The sequence below is a fragment of the Manis javanica genome, chromosome 8, assembly GCF_040802235.1.
Source record: "Manis javanica isolate MJ-LG chromosome 8, MJ_LKY, whole genome shotgun sequence".
Classification (NCBI taxonomy): domain Eukaryota; kingdom Metazoa; phylum Chordata; class Mammalia; order Pholidota; family Manidae; genus Manis; species Manis javanica.
In genome coordinates, this window is record NC_133163.1 from 74473963 (window position 1) to 74489404 (window position 15442).

The following is a 15442-nucleotide window of genomic DNA, read 5'->3' on the forward strand; positions in this document are numbered from 1 at the left end:
TGGCTCCACCTTTTTCATTAAAAGTCCATGCGTGAACAAGTGCTTCACAATTACCTTTAAAAGCAAGCACGTACAAAGTGGATGCTCAATAAATACTTCTTGAGGTGCAATTACCTGCTGGCCGCCCACCTACAGCATCTGAAAATTACACCTAGAACAAGGAGACAAGTGACTCAGAGAATGCTTCGTGGTCCTGGCTCTACAGTGATATTTTGGAGCCAAATCTCCAAAGCAAGCCCATCGGATTCTTCTAAAGATGGTTTCTATCCCTGTTGCTATAAACCCTAGCAATTCCTTATCTTGGATTTCACAGACTATAAAGTGCTCCCACACATATGTGATCTCCTTTGATGCCTACTCCTATGAGGTAGGCAGGGAGGAACAATTCTCACTCAGCAGATGAAGGAAGGGACTCTCAGAAATCTTCGGGTCACATGGCTTGTGGCAAGTGGCAAAGCAAGGAATCGGTGTTCCCCCAGTGCTCAGTCTGGTGCCCTTCTGCTTTTCAGTAAGGAATCCCAAACAGCAGGGTCCTGTAGCACCCTCCACATCTCTATTCTGCCAGAGATGGCACCTCCGCAGGGCGTGGATCAGAGTCCTGACCTGCTCTCACCCTGATGTAGCGGTTCGTTTGGTCCTGATGGGAAAGTGTGTATAGGCCAAGAAACATGGTGAGCTTCCAGGCCTGCAGTGAGGATCAAAGCCCAGCCTCAGCGTACCAGACCCTGCTTCCACAATGTTCCCCTAGTCCTGAAAATCCTGTGAACCTCCCAACCACTTTATTGCTGGAGCACAGAGAAGGTTCACCTCAGCTTTCTCTGGACACCATGGAAATGGACAGAACTTCCAAGTTCCAGGAGGAGCTCTTGCTAATTCAAGACTAGCATAAGTTAGTAAGGAAGACCAAAGCCTTTGGGATCTGAGGGTCTGTTGGGCATTAGAAGTTTGTAATTCCATGCCTTAGGGAATTATTTGATAGCTACAGCATTCTAGTGTGGACAGGCCTGGATATGACTAAGGTCTTTATAGGAATCACGTGGTTAATGGCCCACAGCGGGGAAGTCAGTGGTTATTCATGGCAGATGTGGATTTTCTCAATTCCGGGAATTTTTCTAGTGAAGACTTGCCCACTGATACAACTTGGCCCCTTTTTAATGGAGTGGTTTGCTTAGCTTTTCTCTGATAGAACAAGCCAAACTGGGCCTCATTGTCCAAGCATCCTAGGATTTATTTTTCACTAAAGATCCACGTGATAAGATGATTATTTTGTTAATTGGAATGGATGTAAGGGAGGATCAAAACTCTGACTTCCAGTACCTTGGCTATACCAGACAGGTGAGCATCTCATTCTTGAATGGCTTTATAGACAATGAGTCTAAAAGCGAAACAATGGAGACAAAAATTGCCACAGTAATCAACTTTCTTCCAACCTATCATCAAGAAAGGTTCATTGTCAAGGTAGAAAAGCCCTTTCTCAGTCATCCTTTTTGCAAGCCACTCCAGAAAAGCCTCACTTGGACAGTGTCCGAGTTTAAAAAGCCCTGCAATTGAAGTGTTTAAAGTGTTGTGCAATTTCTAGAGGAGAGGCAGTCTGAAGGAAACCCTGAGCCAGGATTCCAAGGACTTGGCCTCTCATCCCAGCTTTGCTATATATGCAGTATGTGACTTCCATCAAAGCTCCTCACCTCTCTGAACCTCAGTCTTTGCAGAGGTAAATAGGAATGATAGTACCTGCCCTATGTACCTAAGAAATGACAATCAAGTAAGGTAATGGACATGAATGTTTTGTAAATCACCTTTAAAGGTGGTACTGCAATAGAAGGAAGGAATCAGATCTGCATTCCAGTTCTTTCATAAGCATCTTCTGTCAACCATTCTCATTGCCTATGGAGTGGAGCATGTAAAACTGACTCTTTTCAGGGAAATGCTTGAGGCTGTGACAGATTTAGATTCTAATCCAGTTACTACTAATTTACCCTGTGATTTAGGCAAATAACTACCTCTCTGGGTCCCAGTTTCTTCATCCATAAAATAGGAATAATAATACCTCCCTTATTTTTTCTTTGGAAAATGGGAATAGTAGTTGCCCTACTTTCTTCCCCTATACACTGAAAATGGTAATAGTAGCCAGTCTGTTCTCCTCAGCAGTGAAATAAGTGGGTTGCCTTGTTGATTTGCATATAATACAGACTTGACATACTTCACAGGATTGGTGGTTCTATTAAACAGGTATATTAAATTGCTCTGTAGAAATAAATTCTAGACCAATGTCAGACATCATTCATTCAGTAAACCTTTATGGGGTGTCTATTATACGACACTTCATGGGGAGAGGAAGTGATACAGTTCCTGCTCTCATGGAGCTTATAGTCTAGTGGGGGAGATAATTGTTAATCCAATAATCACATGGAAGACTGTATACAGTAAGCAGAACTTCTGAGTAAATATAATATGAATGATCTTTCAGCTCCAGAACACAATTGAGGTGTGAATGACATTCCTCCCCATGCAGAAGCTCCAGAGGCCGCCAAAGTGGAGGAAATGTTATCTGATGCTGGTTCACCAGGTAGAGGCTTCCTAGAATCAGAGAGAGGCATTCCTCTCCTTACTATTCCCTACTACTCAGTTTGGGCTAACATAATTCAGTTTGGAGGAGGAGGGGTTAGCTTTTATCTTGGTAATTTTAATTTGATCAAAATTAAGGTTGTCAAGAGGGGAGAACCCAATTTTTATGAAATAAGGACTCTTGTCCCAATGCCAACCTATTACAACCCACACCATCACCCCAGCAGCTCCAGGGAAGGACATGTTAGCCAAGAATAATTGAAGGCAGGAAGGGGTCAGACCAGCAAAGGGCTGTTGGCATAGCACATCCCACCTTCCAAGAGGCTCCTCACCTGGAACAAGGGAGGGAGCACACACTCCCGAAATGTCAGAGCCGGAGATCAGAAGTGCTTACTGATCCCCACTGTGGTCATTTGTTTTCCAAGAACACTTAGTGGAACATTAACCCTCTTCATTCCTGAGGAGATGAGATCTCTTCAGAAATATCCACCTCTACTTCCTCCTTCAATAGCCATTCCTGGCTCTGAGCAACACCCAGCTGTTCCCAGCCTCCCCTTTCAGCACCTTAAAGACCAAAGTCAAACTTTGTTTTTCTCTTATATTGATTGTGTTTCTAACCCCTTGAGCTAATTTTATAACCTGAGTTGTATTTGCCCCCTTGGCTGGCTTTAATGTCCTACAGATTACTCTTCTGATAACTTCCTCCTAGGCAAGGACTTCACTATCACTTTTCCATGCTATTGGCAATTCCCTCTCCAGTGCTCAGCTCCCGGCACCTGGTGTCTTCCAGGGTACAGCAGCACGTTCAGTTTGGCAGGTGAAGGGTACTGTGACATGGTGACTCTGTCCTGGACTTCTGGGATACTACCAGAAGGCCTTTTCATCTCCACTAAGCCAATATTCATGCAAAGCACATATGATGACTGGTGGAGGAGAGTGGAAAGAGTTCCTCATTCATGTCATAAGACTTTATGTCAACATACGCAAAAAGGAAAAGCCTTTAAGAATTGGTATCACCCAGAATCTCATTTTTCTCTCTCTCTTTGCCTGATGTTTGTTTAGATCACAGATTTGAACAGGAGGGATTGTTTCTTCTTTTAGTTTAATTTCTGTACACAGCCCTGTTCTGTTTGGGTAGACTATGCGTGCTAGGACAAGGAGGGCATGCTTGAGACAGAAATGTGTTTTCTTCACATCTGAATCCAGTGGTGGGCCCGTGCCCTCTGAGTTTGTATTTCAGTCTTAACCACTCCTCACTGCTTTGGGGCCTGTGGGACCCCTTCCCTCTCCCTTTACTCATTCCACACTGCAATTTTTTAGTTTGAAAAGGAGCAGCATATACTGAATCCCAGAGGAAAAGAGTATTATGGTATGAATATTCTCCTCTCTTCTCCTTTAACTGAAATAATTGGATCCATGGCCTAAGATTAAATTTTGAATTTTGGTTTACAAGAGGAAGTTTCAGGACTGGATTGAGGTTAAGTTATGGGTGAGATCTGAAAGTCAGTTTTTGAAAGTTGAGCATACCATTATCTTTGCTTCTTGCCCCAGGCCATTAGTGGGGCAGCTGGGTGGGCCTCTAAGTGAAGGCCTCAAAACACCTGATCACCACCTTGAATCACAAGAAGTGGACAAATGAAAGCTTGTGGGAGAGCACATCAGGAGCTGCCCCCACACTCCAGCTCCTCCCCTGCCCAGCACACACATCCCACTAGCCAACCATTCAGTTCCTTGCTTCCCACCTCACGTCTCAGGAGAAAACCAGCTTCTTGCCCACAGAAGTGAAGTGGATTCGTGGGAAGAGCACTGGATTAAGCATCAGGAGACCAACTTCTAGATCCGATTTTACCCATCAGTAGCTGTGAAATTTGGAGAAAGCCACTTAACCCCTCTGTGTCTTAGGCTCTTAGTTTGTAAAATAGAGTGGGAAATACCTGTCCTTTCCCCTTTTCCGGAATTTCATAATGTTGTGACAGTCACATGAAACAATAGAAGGGAACGACCTTTGGACGAATACAGTGCTGCACCTTTGCATGTATTGCAGTCCTGCAAACCACTTCCAACTACAAGGACTTTTTATGGGTTATTTCGTATTCCTCACCAAGCGTAGGGCTGTCATGTCTGGGGAAGAGGCCAGCCAGGAGTGCTATCCATGCTCATAGGTCTTGAAAATCCCCAGTTATGGGGGTGTGGCTGCAACCTGTCCAAAATGTATTGCCCTTCAACTCATTTTTGAAGATTTCTAACCAGCAGAACAGTCTCTGAGAGCAGCCTACTTTTCCAGCCCTGCCATTTCCAGCCAATCTTCAGACCTTTGTCACCTTGGGTAGATCACATGCAGCCCAGTCAGAGGGTCCTGAGGTTCAATACCTGAGCCACCGCTTACTACTTTGTGTCCTGTGCACTTGGTATCTCTGAGACTCAGCTTCCTCCTCTGAAAAATGGGAGAAGTGATACCTGATTCCGTAAGGTTGTCTTGAGGATTAAAGGAAATATGTAAAGCACTTGACCAAGTTCCTTATCTCTACATGTTCATTGTCTACTCCTCTTTCCCCTACTTTCAGCAAGAATTATTGCTAGACACACCTGACTGAAAGTGATGTGCACATCCCAAAGGCATGTTAGAATCATATCAGAGGTGAGACCACCCATGTAAACACCGGTCCTGCTGACCACGCTCTCTCCACTGTCTCTCCTTGGTGCCTCATGCAGGGAACATTATCGGCTCTGGAATCTTCGTCTCACCAAAAGGAGTGCTGGAGAATGCCGGCTCTGTGGGCCTTGCTCTCATTGTCTGGATCGTGACGGGTATCATCACAGCTGTAGGAGCCCTATGCTATGCTGAGCTCGGGGTCACCATCCCCAAATCTGGAGGTGACTACTCATACGTCAAGGACATCTTCGGAGGACTGGCTGGGTAAGAGGATCTGCGGAGGCCCTTGTGGTCTAACAAGCAGAGGCCAGTGCTTTCCAGTGGGCTAAGGGGAGCTAGAGAATGGGATTCCTCTTTTCCTTCCATGTCATGGTTGCTAGTATATCCTTGTTTCCCCTTGATGCTCCCAGGAGTGGCAGAAGAACCAGGTTGTAGATTCTTCTACTCTTTGCTGACCGTAGTGGGCAAGACTTTATGAATGAGAGTGAACAGAACTGTATGCTGACACTGGCCACAGACTCCCACCAAAAAAGAAAGCCGTTGTTCTGGGCAAATGCGAAGGACCACCTCAGAGCTGGGGTGCCCTCTTCTCACATTACCAAGGATAATGGCCTGCTGTAGAGCCAGGCCCTGATCTTGAATTTCCAGCTTCTGCAGCCCTGCTACTGAAGGGCTCAGCCCTTGCCAAGGAGCCCCAGGGCGTGGAGGGCACTTCCCCCTCAAGGCCCCATTCAGTGCCTCCCCTGGCAGTTACTTAAATGGCCACACCCTGATTGTGTCCCGGGGGTCAGAATTTCGGGGTTGTGACTTTTATTTTTCACTACTGGATGCTGGAGCCAGAGTGGGAGAGAAGAGGTGTTGAAAACAGAAGGAGAGAGACAGAGAATGCCCAGACGTCGCTCTTACTAGCGGAAACTCCGCTCTTCATCATCAAGCCACTTGATTGTCGGTGCAGAGGGCTGTGGGTGTCGTTTGAGTGTGGGTTTGGACTCTTCAACATCCTTGAAAACAAAAAGGAAAGGCACCCCATTAGCCCACCTGCCTTTCCTACTGCTGCCCAGTGACTCGCCTAGGCCTCCCTGATGACTTCGGAGTCCCTGGTCTGCCTGGTGGAGGGTGGGGGCCTTCATTGCTGTCTTGGGTCAAGTCCTGTCCTGTCCCCCTTTAGGTTCCTGAGGCTGTGGATTGCTGTGCTGGTGATCTACCCCACCAACCAGGCTGTCATCGCCCTCACCTTCTCCAACTACGTGCTTCAGCCGCTCTTCCCCACCTGCTTCCCCCCAGATTCTGGCCTTCGTATCCTGGCTGGCATCTGCTTATGTAAGTGCCATCTGGGCCTTGCTATCAGGATGGCCTCTTTTAGCCTGCCAGGGAGTAGGGAGGCCTACATGTCTCTGCTTCTATTTCTTTTCTCTCTTTTGTTTTTTTTCCCCTGTTACTTTACTTATGAAATACAAAAAAAAAAAAGTTACTTTTCTTTCAATTTCCTACAAGTGTGCTTTGAATGAATGGATTCTGCATATAATTATCTAGTATTAAAAAAAAAAAGAAACTTAAATCACTGCTTAGAAGCATAGTAATTTTCACTGGCAGGGTTCTTTACATTATACAAAGCACTTTCACCTATGTTATCTGATCTGAGCCTAATGACAAATCAATGAGATAGGGAGGGCTAGTATTGTTATTTTCCTAGAGCAGATAAGGAGAAGAGCCAGGCAAGTGACTTTCCCAAGGCAGCAGGCCCTGTTCCTCATTCCTTCTCTGTCTGGCACACGCACTGTGCTGGGGCTCCCTGTGGCTCAGAGGAATATTTTTCTGGCCTCATCCACCCCCGCCTGAACCTGCCAGCTCACATCTTAAAACTCTTTCAAAGGAGAGTGTAAAGGTTTGAGTTGGGAGAAAATTAATGTATTTCTCATGGTCCCCACCCTTGATAAGTTTTCTGTTTAACTGGGGAGAAATGTCATATAGAAAGATTTTGTGTTTAGGATTCAATTGCAGTAAAAATTCAGAAGGGGAAAAGATATCTGTCAGCAGGAGTAGGTTAGAGAGGCTCTATAGAGTTCTGCAAACTGTATTTCTAGGAAGTCTCAACATTTAGTCTCTGATATCAGGAATCTCAATGGATTGAGTACTTTATATCTTATAACTCAAAACCAATTCTTAAAGTGAATATTTGGGTTTTTTCAGAGGCTCTTCTTGAGTTAGCTCAGTCCCTGCCTTCCCACACCTTCCCTTCCAACACACATACACTTAGCTGAGAGTAGTGACCATCTTGGCTACCTCCTTCCCAGATCTTGACACTTTCCTTCTGTCCTACTGGTAAAGGAGGAGGAGGGCAGGGTCACTGACACCACCCGCAGAGCCTCTCACAGGGCAGCCAGCTGGGATCCAAGGGGTGGTCTCCTTGGTAGTGTGCCTCTTTGACAGGTGTGTTCAGCTCCGGGATAGACTCCTGCCAGCCGAGCAAATGGTACCATGGGACTGAGACTCTTATTTGGGGTGTATTCCTTGTGCTTGGTCAGGCCTGCTCCGGCACCTGGAGGTAGAGAAATGTGGGCACCAGAGCTAGGTTGCCTGAGGTCGCAACTCTGCACCACTCTCTAATTGTGGCAAGTGCTTGGCAAAGTTACCCACCCCGCCCCACTGTGAGATGAGGGTTGTCATCCTGCCAGCAGTGGTGTCTGTGGCTGTGAGGATTACAGCACGGGATCGGGCAGCTCGTGGCCCCATCCTATAGTCGCTGAGGGTGATCACTGAGGGTAGTCACTTGGCCTGTGCTTGCTAGCTGGTAGCTGGGTCCACAGCTGGCAGAGGGATGGCAGGGTTGGGAATGCAGGAACAGTTGCTGTTTCTACCATCAGACAGACTAACGGGTGGAAAGTGGGGCCACGTAAGTGCTGCCCGCTGCTGTTTCAGCATCTTGTGGACAAGGGCATAGCTTCCTTTTTCCTGCTGATGCTGCTAACATGTCTCAGACTAGAGGTCACCTTTACCCTCCAGCTGAAAACCAATAACCCTGAGGCTGTTCAGTCTGCTCCCTAGGAGAAGAAGTAGGCCCCAGGGTGGAGTTCCCCAGCAGCTGCCTCCACAGCTTCTTTCGCATGCCCTAAACCCACCAAGGGTAGGCTACCCTCGTGCAAAGACTTTTAGTAGTAGTGTAGCCCTATAGATATCCCCTCAGGCCAGACGGGCCAAGCCGCCAGGGAGATAAGGGCCGCTCCTGCCTGCAGCCCAGCTCCAGAAAGATAGGTCGTACACAGTCCCCTCTGTAGCCCACTCCTCAGCTGCATACTGCTAGCACCAAGCCAGGATGAAATTTAGAAACTCTGAGGACAAAAATGACAAGATCCTCCCCTCTCCCGATTCCTGCCATCAAAAGTTCAATAAAGCTTTTTCTGGCCTGCCCTCTGCCTCCTAAGAAGAACTACAAAGAATTATCTCCAGTTCAGCAGTGGTCAATCTTGTCCTCCAGAGACAGGAATTTTTCAATGTCCTTGAAATCTGTGTTCAAGTACTTTTCCATCTTCATAAGCAGAAAAATCTTCTTAAACCCAAACTTATTCCTCCTTATTTCCTTTGGAGGAAATGGAAAGCAACTCCTCACCTCACCGTGTGCGTTTGCCCTTTCCTCCCAAGTGTGAAGGCCATGTGGTTCCCCAACTGCTCTCCCTGCGGTGGGTGCACACATGGATATAGCCACACACACTTGCTCAGCAGACACTCCTAGCTGCTTTGAGTCTGTGTGAAAAAGTTCTATTTGTTGAATACTTTTTTATTGTTTTTTGGAGCCCACTTCTACAGGCCGCTTAAATTGTCTCTTGAGGTATCCAGTAAAACAGGAACCAGGCTGTCAGGAAGGCTTAGTGGGTGTCTCTCTTCTAAATGCCTGTCTTTTATTCCAGCACCCCATCCTCTTGACAGGGGCCAGGCCAGCTGTGTAAAGTAGATCCAGTGCTCTTTGGCAGGGGAACCAAGAGGGTCCAGTGCAGAGGTGTTCTGGAGAGAAGCAGTAGACAGCTTGGGGACGGTCTGAATGTATTTGTATGAGAAGCTCTGCTTTCTGCTGTTATTTTTGACATGTAGTGATCGGCTTGACCCACTGGGGGGAATGAAAGTTTTTGAGGGAAAGGTACCCTCTGCGGAGAGGTCACTGGTGTGTGATGGAGAGCCTGAGGTTGAGGGAGCCTGAGGACAGGGTACCAAGCCCGGCGGGGAAGCACCTGGCCGGGGCGCGTGGGAAGAAGGAGATTAGGTCAAGGCTGTTTCGCTGGTGGGGCTGTTTGGACTAGATCAGATGAGAAATGATGGGAGGATTAGCCGAAGGGGGTGGGGTGGAGAGGCAGAAAGAACCTGCCGAGACTAGCTTGCCTGCGCTTGCCTGGGGGCGGGGCCGGCGCAGAAGGAAGCGCGGATTTGGTCTTACGCAACTGCAGCTGCCACTCGCAGCCATTTTATTATGTAGGTCAAGCTGACTGTTCACTGCTGAGCCAGCAGAAATCCCTAGCCACCCAGCAGTAAAAGAAGAATTTCACATTTTAATTAAATGAAAAGCCTTTCTCCCTTCTCCAGAGCAAGCATATTAGTGAGAGGGGGAAGCTAGAACAGAGGGGAACAAGAGATGTTAAAATCTGGTTTTAGCACCTTCTTTTTATTTTATTTATTTTTTTATTAAAGTATCATCGATATACACCCTTATGAAGGTTTCACAAGAAAAACAATGTGGTTATTACATTCACCCTTATTATCGAGTCCCCCCACATACCCCATTGCAGTCACTGTCCATCAGTGTAGTAAGATGCCAGAGTTAGCACCTTCTTTTGTGATTTGCTTGAGTCTTTCATTCCTCCCATTTCTTTTCTTTCTTTCTTTCTTTCTTTCTTTCTTTCTTTCTTTCTTTCTTTCTTTCTTTCTTTCTTTCTTTCTTTCTTCTTTCTTTCTTTCTTTCTTCCTTTTTCTTTTTCTTTCTTTCTTTCTTCTTTACTATCCTTTTAATCTTTTTATATCTCATAAGTAAATGACTATATTCTCTAGGTGAAAGATTCAAGTAATATATAAAGAAAATCGACTGTGAAAGCTTCTCTGTATCCTCACCCCTGTCCCCCCTCCGGCCCCCCAGTAGCCATGGTCACAATGGATAGATATCCTTACAGTTCTAAACAAAACGCATTCATCCACGTACATCTTCCGGTATATAAACACACACTGATAGGTTACTTCACAGCTTGCTCTATGACCATTTAGCTGCATCTTTTGGCTATTACCTGAATTTCTAGTTATAAACAAAGTGTTCCCATGACACAAATGGAGCATCCCCGATTTGTGCTTCTTGCTCCTAACTCAGATTTCCTTCGGGATCTATTTGTCCCCCCTCTCTTGGGGACTGGGCCACCTTTGAGTCAGGCAGCAGCTTCTGGCCTCCTTTCTCTCTTTTGGCCTGCAGTCACATCCAGCATCTAAAGTTTAGTTTTTTCTTCTCATTGAAATCCCCCCTTTCTCCCTGAACACTTTGTACTAAAGAAGGTCCTCCTTTCTCACCCTGACTAGAAAGGAGTACCCTGCCTACATTTCACAAGTAAAAACTGCTTGCCTTGTTTTCTATCTTTCTACTGAGATTCCAAAGAGGCTGGTTTTCCAGGACTTGTGGTTTCACTTTCCACCTTGAGCACTTTGGAAGAGAAAGGACCTCACCGCATGTATCGCTTTTAGCCCTGAGTGGTTCTGCAGTTTCTATACGGGAAGTTTCCAGGTGCTTGATGCAGGATGCTGTGATGAACTTGCCTGGGTTGTTTTGCAAGTCTCTTGCAAATTAATCGCTTGACAGCAGAGGTTTCAACAATCTTTCCTAACTTCTAAACCCCTTAATCTCAGTTCATTTTCCTTTGAGATTTCTTATTCTCTAGCCCCCAACTTCTCATCCCCATGCACTAGGCCTACAGCTTCAGATACCTACATTTCTGTGGAGAGCCTCAGTCTCAAATTCCAGTAAGAAGAACAACTATTGATACAGTGCTTTACAGATTATATATCATAGTAAACAGTTAAAAGTATCACAAATAATACAAGAGTTTAATGGAGGTTTTCTTCCCTAGAGAGCAATTGGTGTTGGACACTTGTGCACATTGGTCTCAATCCAGTCTGTCCTCAAACCAGGCTCTTTACCCCCAGAGGTTACTGGAGCACTCAGGGTCTCCTTTTTAGTTTCAATTTGCTTTAATTCCCAGGCCAAATCACATCTTCTTTCCTGGCTTCCCATAGTGTTTTTTCTGGTCACAAGCTGTAAGTCTCAGACTGTAGTTCTGATGTTCAAAGGGTATACTAACCCCAGTCCTGGAAACTGAGGAATGGGGAGCTTGTTCCTGGGACTGTGTCCACCTCTGCTTGAGAAAATACTGAGTGGGGTTGAGGCTCCATGAAACAGGGAGTTTTCCTAGAGTTCAGCTTCCACTAGTATGGAAACAACCTGCTAACTTTCTCCAACCAGCCTGAAAATTAACCTCTCCTTTGGCCTTTAGTTGCTTACTCTCAAGGACCACTTTGCTTTTCCCAGAGGAGCCAGTGCCTGTGGTTTATGAAGTTGCTAATTGTGTCTGGTGACCTTTTAAGGGTTAATATGACACATCAAATTTATATCACATACCCAAGAACATAAAGTCAGAAGACTCCTGGGAGTGATGCCTAGTGGTTACAGGAAGCTTTGAGGGGAAAAAAAGGGCAAGATTTGTTTTGAGAGTTTAGCAAGTTTGAGCACTAGATGCCCTTGGAACTGGGATATAGCTGAACCAGTCTTGGAAATTCTGCAGCATGGGTCCAATTTTATAGACTTCTATGATGCTAACAGTCCCCACAAGACTTCCAGTCCAAGAACCAACCAGACTTCCCAGGGCCTGGACCCTGTCCTCCAAGGCTAGGGATGATAGAGAGTGAGGCTGGCCCTCCCAAGCCCACCCCTAGCCTCCTTGCTCTGTGTCTGGGACACAGTAGCCCTGAGAAGTAGGGCATGATACAACAGGAATTTTTTAGGCCCAGACTGGAACAGCAATGAGTAGGATTAAAAAGGGGCTCCCCGAGGTGGTATGGTCCCCTTTGTCTGTCTTCCCTGCTGTCCACATGCTTTTCTCTTGTCTCCAACCCAGCTTAGGAGCCACGTCTAGCTAATGCTGAAGAGAGGACTACTCAGCTCTTGGAAAATGCTGAGCTGGGTGTTCAGGCTTCTTGGCTGAGCTAAGTACTGGATGGTGATTCAGCAGAAACTCCAGGTCCAGAAACTGTCACGGACGGATCAGGATAAGAAAGGGGAAGAGAGAGCCAGTAAGGGAAGGGGTAGTGGTGGGGCAGCATGGCGAGAGCTTAGTGGCACACACGTTTCCAGATGGAAAGGGCTGGAGACCGGCAAAACATTGCTGCAGTGTGGAAGGCAAGCCTGCCTAATTCAAAGTTCCTGTGGACCTTACAGAGCTGGGTCCATTCTTACTCTATAGCAGATGGCTGCTTTGCTTTATTTCATTGGTGCTGCTGTTGCTCTGTTTGATGTCTTTGTCTTTCACCAGTCACTGATAATTGCTGTAATACCAACCTGTGTTTTAGGTAGGCAGAGACTTGAGACTTCAATGCAGCTCTTCAGTTGGTATGAAAATTGTGTTGTCCCCAGGTGAGCAGGGAAGGATTCTAGGAAGCTGGGTCTTGGTCTCCACACTGCTCTTCCAGTTTCCCTCCCCTGGCCAGGACTCTCTAAACTCCATGAAGAGGAACTATAGCTCAGGCTAGCCTGCCTGGGCAGAACTGGAAGTTATTAGAGCCTCAGGTTGTGTGGGTTAGAACTCCTGTTTGTTTTGCCTGTCAGTGCCTTTTGACAGCCAGCACTGGCTACCTCCTTAATCTGGAAATGGCTGAGGTTAGGTAGACCAAGCCCAGGCAGCTTTTCCACATTTAGAAACACGTGCACAGCTCCTCCCAAGAGCAGAGGAGGCGGCCAAGTAGCCCCATCCAGCCTATCACAGAGCCGTCACCACACCCCCTCCCACAGACTGGGTGCCCCTTCCCAGCTGCTGCACACAGCCCACAGGGCTGGTCGGAGGGGCATCACCTCGCCCCTGTTGCTTCAGGTCCAGAGGGAGTCAGGGGGAGCTGGCTAGAGCGTGACAGAAGGCAGAGAAGTACATGCCTTCACCCAACAAAAGGTGAGACTATGAAACCAAGCCTTCTGACAGGCTCTTGACCCAGGTGAAATTTATGGCTGCTTCTGAGGGCTGGAGAGCCATCCGGGAAAGGTGCTTATTTGAAGTTCTGGAGAGGAACAGGGTGTTCTGATTTCTACAATGTGGCATCACTAGCTTCCCTTTTCAGCAGCTGTCTGCTTAGTACATTCCATTGTTGTTTTTTCTGTCCTGGCCTTCTCTCTCTAGACTGCTCACTCATCTTGAGCTCATTTTTCTCTCTCCCTCAGAATGATGTGTATTGTTCCTCCTTCCAACCCCCTGTTGTTTCTCACACTCACTCTTTCTCTCTCTTCAGCATTTGTCTTTATGGACTTTGGCAAGCCTGGGTATTTTTCTTTTTTACTAAAGCATCATTGATATACAATGTTTTTTCTTTTTTTTTATTAAGGTATTATTAATATATACTCTTATGAAGGTTTCACATGAAAAAACAATGTGGCTACTACATTCACCCATATTATCAAGTCCCCACCCATACCCCAATGCAGTCACTGTCCATCAGTGTAGTAAGATGCCACAGAGTCACTACTTGTCTTTCCTGTGCTACACTGTCTTCCCCATGACCCCCCACACCATGTGTACTAAACATAACACCCCTCAATCCCCTTCTCCCTCCCTCCCCACCCACCTTCCCCCACCCCTCCCCTTTGGCAACCACTAGTCCTTTCTTGGAGTCTGAGTCCGCTGCTGTTTTGTTCCTTCAGTTTTGCTTCATTGTTATACTGCACAAATGAGGGAAATAATTTGGTACTTGTCTTTCTCCACCTGGCTTATTTCACTGAGCATAATATCCTCCAGCTCCATCCATGTTGTTGCAAATGGTAGGATTTGTTTCTTATGGCTGAATAGCATTCCATTGTGTATATGTACCACCTCTTCTTTATCCATTCATCTACTGATGGACACTTAGGTTGCTTCCATATCTTGACTATTGTAAATAGTGCTGCAATAAATATAGAGGTGCATATGTCTTTTTGAATCTGAGAAGTTGTATTCTTTGGGTAAATTCCAAGGAGTGGGATTACCGGGTCAAATGGTATTTCTATTTTTAGTTTTTTGAGGATCCTCCATATTGTTTTCCACAATGGTTGAACTAGCTTACATTCCCACCAGCAGTGTAGGAGGGTTCCCCTTTCCCTACCTCCTCGCCAGCATTTGTTGTTCTTAGTCTTTTCAATGCTGGCCATCCTTACTGGTGTGAGGTGATATCTCATTGTGGTTTTAATTTGCATTTCCCTGATAATTAGTGATGTGGAGCATCTTTTCATGTATCTGTTGGCCATCTGAATTTTTTCTTTGGAGAAGTGTGTTTATATCCTCCACCCGTTTTTTAATAGGGTTATTTGCTTTTTGGGTGTTGAGGCTTGTGAGTTCTTTATATATTTTGGATGTTAAGCCCTTGTTAGATACGTAATTTACAAATATATTCTCCCATACTGTAGGATGCCTTTTTGTTCTGTTGATGGTGTCCATTGCCATACAGAAACTTTTTAGTTTGATGTAGTCCCATGCTTTTGTTTTCCTTGCTCATGGACATGTGTTCAGGAAGAAGTTGCGCATGTTTACAATCAGGAGATCGTTGCCTATGTTTTCTTCTAAGAGTTTTATAGTTTCATGACTTACATTCAGGTCTTTGATCCATTTTGAGTTTACTTTTATATATGGGATTGGACAATAATCCAGTTTCACTCTCTTGCATGTAGCTGTCCAGTTTTGCCAACACCAGTTGTTGCAGAGGCTGTCATTTCCCCATTATATATCCAACGCTCCTTTATCATACATTAATTGACCATATATGGTTGGGTTTATATCTGGGCTTTCTAGTCTGTTCCATTGGTCTATTGTTCTGTTCTTGTGCCAGTACCAAATTGTCTTGATTACTGTGGCTTTGTAGTAGAGCTTGAAGTCGGGGAGCATAATCCTCCCAGCTTTATTCTTCCTTCTCAAGATTGCTTTGGCTATTCGGGGTCTTTTGTGGTTCCATATGAATTTTAGAACAATTTGC

At 45.9% G+C, this 15442-nt stretch overlaps 1 protein-coding gene across 5 annotated transcripts in view; it reads left to right on the forward strand.

The window, feature by feature from the left end:
• SLC7A8 (solute carrier family 7 member 8) overlaps positions 1–15442 on the forward strand; it is a 47622-nt gene that overhangs the window by 8602 nt on the left and 23578 nt on the right. The window contains exons 1-3 of one of the 5 annotated variants that reach the window (XM_073211510.1): positions 2527–2566; positions 5278–5482; positions 6387–6538. The exons of 1 other annotated variant lie outside the window; for it this stretch is intronic. In XM_073211510.1, the coding sequence (XP_073067611.1) occupies positions 2542–2566; positions 5278–5482; positions 6387–6538 (382 nt within the window). In that variant the 5' untranslated portion in view covers positions 2527–2541. Of the gene's footprint in view, positions 1–2526; positions 2567–5277; positions 5483–6386; positions 6539–13209; positions 13399–15442 lie in introns of those variants that run through there. 3 more of the 5 variants (XM_017665166.3, XM_073211511.1, XM_017665167.3) reach the window with 3 other exon arrangements.